The sequence below is a fragment of the Coptis chinensis genome, chromosome 7 (genome assembly GCF_015680905.1).
Source record: "Coptis chinensis isolate HL-2020 chromosome 7, ASM1568090v1, whole genome shotgun sequence".
NCBI lineage: Eukaryota > Viridiplantae > Streptophyta > Magnoliopsida > Ranunculales > Ranunculaceae > Coptis > Coptis chinensis.
The window spans coordinates 80,346,894-80,357,131 of NC_141462.1; the positions used below are offsets into that span (position 1 = coordinate 80,346,894).

At 37.5% G+C, this 10,238-nt stretch overlaps 2 protein-coding genes across 2 annotated transcripts; both read right to left on the bottom strand.

Annotated features, from left to right (window-relative positions):
- Window positions 1-951: 951 nt before the first annotated feature.
- Window positions 952-1,602, bottom strand: LOC147489215 (uncharacterized). The gene has a single exon (XM_086574596.1). The coding sequence runs from the start codon at window positions 1,600-1,602 to the stop codon at window positions 952-954; it is 651 nt and encodes a 216-aa protein (XP_086430722.1).
- LOC147489216 (uncharacterized) lies at window positions 1,603-2,444 on the bottom strand. Its single transcript, XM_086574597.1, has 2 exons — window positions 2,334-2,444; window positions 1,603-2,244 (listed from the first exon to the last, which is right to left on the bottom strand). The coding sequence occupies exons 1-2, from the start codon at window positions 2,442-2,444 to the stop codon at window positions 1,603-1,605; spliced, it is 753 nt and encodes a 250-aa protein (XP_086430723.1).
- Between the last annotated feature and the right edge of the window lie 7,794 nt (window positions 2,445-10,238).

A 10,238-nucleotide genomic window follows, 5' to 3' on the forward strand; every position in this document is an offset into this window, starting at 1 on the left:
CTCAACATATTATTACTTTCATCATTGTTTCTCTGTGATTTAAATAGTTGAATTCTACTTAGTCTTGTTAGTTTAAGAGTTGATACGAACCTTTACTAGATTTACATTACTAGATAGTATAGAGAGAGAGTAGAGTATTGATCTAAAGATTCTAAACACGTATTTGTTAGATTAGGTATTAGTGTTTATGCATTAATATTGTGTTTAGCAAATTCGTGGTTATCAAAAAGCATCATCAATCCCTATTATGTTCTCTCCTCTCATGGTTTAGCTTACCAATTATATATATGGAGGGGGTTCTAGGGACATATATTATAAAAACCCATAAACAAACTCATGATTATTAACGACATTTCTAAGTTTTAGATTTGGCTAATCTTTTGTACATATGATATTCCAACTATTTTAAACATTGTCACAAAAAATTATTCAAATCCAAAACTTGTAACCATGTTTAGAATAGTTAGGATATCATCTATACAAAAAATTAACTTAATCTAAGACTTATAAATACCCTAACGATTTGAGTTTGTTTATGTGTTTTTATAACATATGTCCCTAGAACCTCTCCTTATATATATATACCCTGTCTCTAACTCGAGCAAAATTGTTATTAGTTTAACTCTTCACCCACAATACAACACTCTATAATTTCGAATATGTTTGTAGAAAGAGAGAAGAACAGCACTTCATAATTTCGAATATGTTTGAAGAAAGAGAGAAGAAGGTCTCTCTTTCTTCAAATATATTCAAAATTATGGAGTGTTGTATTGTGGGAAGACGAAAAACGCAGGAAATGCAGCTTTGTTTGAAGAATGGAGTGAGTATAATGAGCATCGTAATGACAACGATGCTCATAAAAAAATGAGCTTTGTTTGTAATAGTCTGTACGAGGTTATGTATATTTTTTTGAAATAACTAGGGTTTTTGGTTCCCTAACCTTCATTAATATCAACATCTCAAGTACATCCTTCCTTCTTTATCCTCTTTGATCAACTCTGACAATTTTTTATCCATAGGGGGAATAAAGTACATTGTGTTGTTTCTACCATCATCACTTACACTATTTCTAGTGGTGCTAACTTTAGACAAATAGTCTGCCACCTGGTTTCCTTCCCTGAACACATGCCTTACCTCTAGCTTTGCAAACTTAATCCTCTCTACCAAGTTCCTACAGTACCATGGCGGATCCTCTGTTCCTTTCAAAATTTGTGCTACTTTGAGTGAGTCTACTTGTACTCCCACTTCTAAGATATTCATCTCAGCTGCACCTTGGATGCCTTTCAAGACTCCTAGTAATTCCTGATGTATGACTGAGAGCTTGTTCGAGCTACCACTAAAGGCCATTTGGACATCTCCATTTCGGTCTCTCAATGCTCCTCCATACCCTACTTTCCCATGTTGGACTGAGCCATCTGTGTTCAAAGTTGCCATATCTAAATCGGCCCTCTCCCATTTTACCCATTTCTCCTCCTTTTGTTTAAAGTTGGCCCCGATACCCAACTTCCTCAACACAACTCTAGTTGCTACATCATCGTTGACTACGTCCAGTTTCTTCCCCAGGTACTCTCTCATGCAGTTCAGGGCTTTCGAGCTTACCATTTATGGAGTTTTGAATCTCTTTTTCTTTAGGCGCCAATTTATCTCATTCCATATTGCTTGAACTGCTGCACATATTAACGCTCTAATTACTTCATAGGCTGTTGAATTTATTCTACATACCCTCATCAGGTAGTACCACTCATCATATGAGTTTCGAACTCCTTCTAGCAAACCCATGGCTTTCTTAAAGCTTTGCCACACTAGTTTCGAGAAAGGGCAATCGAAAAATAAGTGGGCAGAGCTCTCTTCCTGGTTGTCACAAAGATAGCACCTCGACAACCCAATAATTTGCTTTGCCATCAATCTATTCTGAGTGGGAAGACATCCAGAGAACAACTGCCAAACAGTAAATGAGTGCTTGGGTACTGAGAGTTTTCCCCAAACAATCTTATACCATTTAACCTTGCTTCGTACATTCTTTAAAACTGCATTCGCTGAAGATATAGAGAATTTCCCAGAGCTGGAGGGGGTCCAAATAACTGCATCCTCTATCATGAATGAATTTATCTCTGTTTCCAAAATCATTGTTTTTACCTCACAACTCGACAGGTCAGTTATACACCTTCCCCATCCTCCATTGACAATCACCTCTAGCACTACTGCATCATTAATTTGGTACAGTGTTCGAGAGAAAATACTTAGCTTCAACATTCAAAATCAACGGCCCTAAACACCAAGGATCATGCCAGAAGCTCGTACTCTTTCCATCCGCTATACAGTACCGCACTTACTTCCATGTAGCTTCTCTGTGCTTTAAAATTCCTCGCCAAACCCAAGAACAATCCGTTGGGATTTTCATAGTCCAGAAGTATTTGGTCTTGATGTGCTGTTCCCATGTCCATTTCACCCATAGACAATCAGTTTTTTGGGCCAGTTTTACCACTAACCCATAGTAGGAAGCTTTGTTCCAGATCCTCGGATCCACCAGTCCTAGACCGCCTTGTTCTTTGTCTACCCTGAGTGTATAGTGGCTTGCATGGTGCATTTTCTTCTCTAACTTTGGCCCTGCCCAAATAAATCTATTGCATATCTTCGCTACCCTGTCAAGTACTGTTCTTGGAAGCACAAAAGTTTTAGACCAATAAATTTGAAAGGATGACAGAACAGAATTCACCAGCTGCACTCTTCCTACCCTGTTTAAATCTATATTCTTCCAGTTTGAAATTCTTGTTGTGATCTTTTCAATGAGCGGCAGACATTCTTTTACTCCAAGTCTTGTTGCTGTGAGAGGCAAGCCTAGATAAATCACTGGAGGAGTAACCAACGATATATTCATAACCGCTGCTAATTCTAGCCCTTCCACCTCAAACATACTTCCAGTTAGCAGTGTCGTCTTTGCATTACTCAAATACACCCTGTAGCCTTAGAGAAGGACTCCAAGATATCCTTTATCGCCATGATAGACTCCATGTTTCCTTTACAAAAGAGAAGCATATCATCCGCAAAATAGAGGTGTGAGATCTTCAGTTTCTTGCACTTAGAATGTGCAAAGATCCTTTTAGATTGTAGACCTTGTAAGAGAAGAGTGCTCAGGACTTCCATAACAAGGACAAAAAGATACGGTGATACTGGGTCCCCTTGCTTGAGCCCCCGTTTCCCTTGGAAGTATCCCTCAGGAGACCGGCCCGTTTACCAATACCAAGAAATACGGGGATGTATAGCACATAAGTAACCATTCTATGAACATAGATGGAAACTTGAACTTGTACATGATTGCTTCCAGAGCTTGCCATGATACTGAATCATACACTTTCTGGATGTCCAACTTTATTGCACATCTCTTCTGCCCTTTCTTCCTTGAATACCCTTTAAGGAGTTCATGAGCCAGTAACAAATTATCTTGAATAGACCTCCCCAGTACAAATGCAGACTGAGAACATGATATCAAAGACGCAATGCAGTTCTTCATTCTGTTTGTTAGTACTTTTGATACACATTTATACACAATGTTACAACATGCAATAGGTCTAAATGAAGCAACATGTGAGGCATTTTTCATTTTAGGAATTAGGCAGAGAAAAGTGGAGTTTGTACCTCCCATGAGTTGCTTGTGCCTAAAAATATGCTGGATGGCTTTTATAAAGTCCTCCCCAATAATCTCCCAGCTTGACTTGAAGAAACACGCATTAAAGCCATCCGGTCCTGGTGCCTTGTTATCCTCCATTGCAAATAATGCTTCTTTGATTTCCACTTCAGTGATCGGCTCAATCAAAGATTGTCTTGTGACCAAATCTACTTCATTCACCTGTAAACTATCTAGAAATTTTGCATCACATTCTTCTCTCGATCTCACCCCTAGTAATTCTCGATAGTAGCTCAGAAATGCCTCTGCCACTTGGTCCTTCCCTTCTCTCTGTGTTCCTTGTGCATCCGTTACATTCCATATGTAGTTTATGGTTTTCTTCTCCTTTAGGATATTGAAAAAGAACTTACTACATCTATCTCCACAAAGAAGCCAATCTATGTCTGTCTTGTGATACATCTCCGCTTCTTCTAGTTTCAAATATTTACAGAGTTTGTCCCTCATAGCAAATTCTTGTACACTGAGGGAGTGATCCAAGGGATTCAGGTGAAGTTGTTCTTGAATCACCTTTAATTCTTCTCTTGTGTCCACCACCAATCTTTGAATATCATTACTGAACTGTCTCGCCCATCCTTTCAACACTCCTTTCAGATTTTTGAGCTTTCTAGTTAACAAAAAAGACGGGCTCCCATGAACTTCTATATCCCAACACTCTCTCAAGGAAGGCTCAAAATCTTGGTGTAGAGTCCAGTTGTTACAGAATCTAAACAGAGGATGCTTTTTGAAGTTACTCACAAAGGTTAAGATCATGGGGGAGTGGTCTGATAGTCCTTGGGTTAAAAATTCCACCTTTGATGCTTGTGGAATAGAAGCCTAAGCCGCATTTACCAAACATCTATCTATCTTCGACCACTTCCTGATACTAGCCCCTCCACTATTCCATGTATAGAAACACCCAGTAGCCGTGTGGTCAAACAGACCGGCTACATTCAAACAAGATGCAAATGGTATTGTTTCCCTAGGATGTACCTCTCTGTCCCCAACTCGTTCAAATGAAAACATTACATTATTGAAATCCCCCATGACACACTATGCTCTTTGTATATGATAAGAGCCCAAAACTATAGTTTTAACCCCTTAACAATATAGCTGTTAGACCAATTATGTGATTAATAGTATAGGTTTATCACTAATTACGTGCTTTTGAGTATTTCAGGCTTTCGAGTTGAATAAATGTAAATTTGTTACTAATTAGGAGCTAAAAGGAGCTAAAGTGATTGCTATGAAAGTTCTATGAATAAAGCCCAAGTTTCATGGAGAAAAAGTCCTTAAAAAGCCCAAGTCAAGCTGTTAAGTGAAAGTCAAACCGGATTAGAAAGCTGAAGAAAAGTCAACAAAACTTCAAAAGGCCATATCTTTGGGCTCAGACCTTGAATTTGGGCCCATTTTATATCAAAATGACCGGCTCAGAAAGCTCTTTCTAATGGTTTAGACCTTGACTCAATCAGAGCAGTATAAGTTAGTGAAAGCTCATGCTACAGTAACACAACCAGAATTGGAAGTCTTGGATTTAACAAATTGGGTTTTGAGTTCGATTTTTTAGCCCAAAACATGGCTCCTCAGCCCATGAACGAATTTGAGGATCTAGCTCTTCTATATCAAGAGACAAAAGCTTAGCTCTTAATGGATCTAGATATAAACCTAGTTCTAGTTCATAAAATTTAGTTTTTGTAATATAGAATTAGTTTTAATTCATTAAATTAGTTTATATAGATTAATCTAGTTAGTTGTCAATTTTATTAGTTGTTAGATTCTAGTTTTTAGGTAGCCATTAGCAAAAAAATTTAAATCTTGTTTTAGTTCATTTGGAATCATTAGATTATTATTCATTAGATCTAATTTCAATCATTTAGTTATCAATCATTTCTTAGTTGTTAATTTAGTTTTGAATTCTTGATTAGTTCAAATTAGTAAATTTATAATCTTTATATCATGTCTTGCTTAAATTCGTATAGAAATGATAGTTTGATGACTCTAGGCTAAACCTCCATTAGAGGGGTTTGATGAAGCTTGGATGAAGACTTAATGTGTTAGTTAGAATTATTGCATTTAAGAGTTCACTCTAGTAGGTTAGTTGATTCGCCATGAGAATGGGTTGAACTTCCTTACATGCTAATTATTAGTTGGCAGAAATTGTCATGAATAATTAGGGATCATAATTAATCTTAATTGGTTATGATTGCAATAATCTACACTATCATATTAGGAATTTATTTAAGTGAAATCAAATCCCCCCCCCCCCCCAATCTCTTCTCCATATTCTTCTCTATAATTTATTCAATTCATATTCAATTGCTTAGTTAAATTATTATAAGTAAATTCAAATAATTAGTTTCATAGTGTAAATTCATCTCTATAATATTGCTCTCACCATTGTTCCCTTGTGTTGATTAATTGATTTCTTTATGTCTTGGTAGTTTAGTAGTGGAACGATTCTATACTCAATATATTGCATAAATCTATATGTGAGAGTAGGAATGTCACACCCCGAATTTCGACAGAATTCGGAAAACCATTATTTGTCCCCGACTCTTCGATTTCCGAGGTGTGACGCACTCTCCACTCCCAAAAACCCATAAACAGTTTTAAAATATGCGGATAATTAAAAACCAATAAAAATTTCAATTATACAAAAGTCCTCTTCATTACAAAAATTCCCAATTAAGATTAGGTTACAAATCTCTTTTCAATAACTCTTTAATTAAAATATACAAATGAGAATACAAAAACATTGTCTAGACTGAAAAGTTATATCACCTCAAGGGAAAAACAAAACGTATCCAGAGATGTAACGCTAATGCAAACCACAAGCAGCAGCCAACCTTCTTCAACACTAAACCTGTCAAGACTTATCAACTATGTTCATTTAATGAACACACCCGATAAGCAAACATGCAAATCGGGTCAGCATTATAAAAATGCTGGTTGGTGTGAGTCCTAAAATACAACCTATAATATACATATATATACACAATCCATACGGCAGTTAGTTTCTCCAATCGAGGCTTTTAACTTTCAAATCGACTAATACAACATTCTTAAGTACAATAATCTAGGCAGGTAGTTCCTCCACCGGTGCTTTAACATTCTTAAGTACACTAATCTAGGCGGTAGTTCCTCCATTTGAGGCCTTTAACTTCCCACTAACCACAACAACTATACTCATAATAAATAAGGCATGTAGTTCCTCCATCGAGGCCTTTAGGTTCTAACTAAACTATAACCAAACCAACCATATACAAATCATCTATCTAGAGATATATCATTTACCAACATATTACCATAATTAGATTATTTCGGGCTTTCTTTGTGTGTCCCTAAAATCACGTCAGATCTATGTTTTACCTAGTTTCCCGCTACCACAATCGCAAACCCAACGCCGAACATGTACATCCACATGCCTCCTTACATAATGAGCCACTCCGTGCGTAACCACCCGACCGGGATGCCGCGACACCGTAAATCCTCACACCTAAGCCAAATCTATGTAAGCACCGCCACTATTCGGCATAAAATATTGCGCATCATCGTTCTATTTTGCGAATGGAATAATCAAGCCACTATTCGGCTACGCCCGGAGGGCGAAGGCCATTCAAACAATCGAACGCGCCCGGAAAGGGACGCCCGCGCCATTCAGATTAATCAAAGCGCCCGGAGGGCCAATCACATGAGTTGTGGTAGTCGGGTTCTAGGATTTTCGTTATGTAATTTATTCAGTGTCATACATTAATGACTCATAAACATTTCTACTATATCACGTCGGGTCAATTACCTTATTGCACTAAGCCATAATATCTAGAAACATCTCAATTATATCTCATAGTCACTTTCGTTCTTTCACGCCAATATATTATTGCACTACACCACACTCCCGTGGGCAAATATTCACCAATACTATATTAGCATCTCTGTAACGCCCGTATTTTTAAAAGACATATTTAATTATTTATTAATTAATTTAATTAATTATTTTCAAAATTAAATTGGATTGGACTTCGGGGATATGTGGGCCTGGTTTTGGGCCCGAAGTCGTGTTGGGCTTGGGTTTAGGACCCAAGTATATAAACATTTTTTCTAGAAAATAGGGTTCCTGGAGAATAGAATATATTAAAAATGGAGGCAGAGCATGAAAGCTGGATTTCTGGAGGGTGGAGCACGACGGTTCGGACTACGGGGGATTAAATCGGGTTTTAATTCAAAGTGAGTAGCTATTTTTGCTAGTTCACGAAGTTATAGTTTTCCTATATCGGTATATAGAGTTCCGTTTTTTCACCGCTCATTCTTTGGTTTTATTCTACGTCATTATTTGTCGTGTTAGTTAAAAACTTAAAACTCAAAAATTTGTTTTAAACCCGTCGAATCTCTCATTGATTTGGGTAAAGCCGTCGAAAGCTTCGACAGAGCATCAATGGCGTCCTGTCTATGGCTGTTTTGAACTCGTTTTATGTTGTTGTGGGTTTGTATTGTTGGAGGTTAGTGGGGATGGAATATCGTGGTCGAGATGGAGATTAGAGGTCGCCAAAGCTTGGTTGGAGGTGGTAATGGCGGTGGCGAATCGGTTGGTGGGGCTGTTTTAGGCGATTTATATTGTAGTTTGAATTGTTTTGGTTGTGTTTTGGAAATGTTATGTTGATTGTCGATTGAAGGGAGTGTGTTTAAGGTGTGTGGGCTGGTGGGTCGGCCGGAAGGTTGAGGGCCCATTAATGGCAAGAAAAATTTCCTAGATCTAGTTTTTTGTGATTGTTTGGATTGTAGGATTTGGGGTTTTTGTGTTAACAAATGTTGTTTGGTTTTGGATTTAGTGTAAAACCGATTTGATCAAGTTTGGAATAGTGGTGGCCGGCGATTTGGTGGCTGGTGGAGGAGAGAAACTGAGGAAGAAGATGCACTGTTGACGATTTGGGCTTGGGCCTGGGTTGGTTTATTTGGGCCCGAGGTTATGTGGTTTGCTTGGGCCGGTCCATGTTAGGTTAAACTATTTTGGATCAGTTTGATTAAGTTTTAGTTTGGGCCGGACCACATCAGTTTTGGTTGGGCCAGCTCTTTTTAGTTTTGTGTGGACCAATTCTTTTTAGCCTTTGTTTTGTGTGGACCAATTCTTTTTAGCCTTTGTTTTGTATGGACCAGTTCAATTAAGATTGGACCACTTTGGTTTAGTTTGGTTGGGCCGGACCATATCAGTTTTTGGGTTGGACCAGATTCATTTCTATTTTTCCGATTTGTGGACCAATTCAATTTAACATTTTCGGGCCGAACTCAGTTATGTTTTGGGCCAGTTCAGTATAAGTTTTTGGGCCAGTTTCTAATATTGCTTGGGCCAGTCCATATAATTTAATATATATCCCATTTGGGTCGGGTAGAATTAATAAGTTGGTTTTAGACTTTCGGGTTCTAAGGTTTGGGCTTGGCCAGTTGGATCCGAACCATTACCTTAGTCACGAGCCCATGAGCCATAACCTTTGCCCTTAGCCATGACCCATGGCTATGACCATGAACCTGTCGAACACGAAAACGATAGTTTGAGTTTGACTTTGACTTGGACAGTTTGACTTTAACTAGGACAGTTTGACTTTGACCATCGACCGTTGACTTTGACGGTTGACTTTGACCTTTGACCATGGACGGTTGACTTTCACCTTTGACCATGGACGGTTGACTTTCACCTTTGACTTTGACGATGACAGTTTGACTTTGACCATGACATGTTGAGTTTGACCTTGACCATGAGGTGTTGACCTTTGTGGATTGACCGTTGGTTGTGAATGTTGACTTTTCCAGGTTTTCATATGTTTGTTTATATGGATATATATATAGTAATAAAATAATGGGATATTGTATAACTTGGTTGGTAAATTATCTAATTTAGATTTGACGCGTGAGTAGTGTGTAAAAGCATATTGGGCTTTGATTGTGACCGTGGACTGTTTATTTGTCTACGTTTTATGTGTATATTATATGGACACATATAGTAATAAAATGCTGTGGAAGCTAGTATATATTTGGTGGTCATTATCTAAGAAAGATTTGACCTTGATGTTGTGTATTTTTGACACGTGATGATATTGAGATGTTAGGAGACATTATATTCCTAATACGTTATAATAAAAATGTATGTGATACGTTGAAGCATTATGACATGATATCATATGTTGGGATATATATATTAATGCAATATCTTGGAGAAATGTATATACACTCCATTATTTTATATGTGAGATGCTAATATAGTATTGGTGAATATTTGCCTACGGGATTGTGGCGTAGTGAAATAATATATTGGCACGTGAAAGAATGAAAGTGACTATGAGATATAATTGAGATATTTCTATATATTGTGGCTTAGTGCAATAAGGCAATTGACCTGCACGTGATATAGTGGAATTATTATGAGTCATTAATGTATGACACCAATAAATTGCGTAATCTTGAAAATCCTAGAACCCGACTACCACAACTCATGTGATGCATACCGTATTGGCGCACTTGATATATAAGTTGTTGATATATAAGATGTTGATATATAAGATGTTGATATATATGAGATGTTGATTGA

Bases quoted from the DNA above. Each gene is read 5' to 3' on its own strand.
- LOC147489215 (XM_086574596.1), bottom strand. From the start codon at position 1,602: ATGGTAAGCTCGAAAGCCCTGAACTGCATGAGAGAGTACCTGGGGAAG.
- LOC147489216 (XM_086574597.1), bottom strand. From the start codon at position 2,444: ATGGACATGGGAACAGCACATCAAGACCAAATACTTCTGGACTATGAA. The intron at 2,245-2,333 runs GTAAGTGCGGTA...TGAATGTTGAAG, and splicing joins CACAGAGAAGCTACATGGAA to CTAAGTATTTTCTCTCGAAC.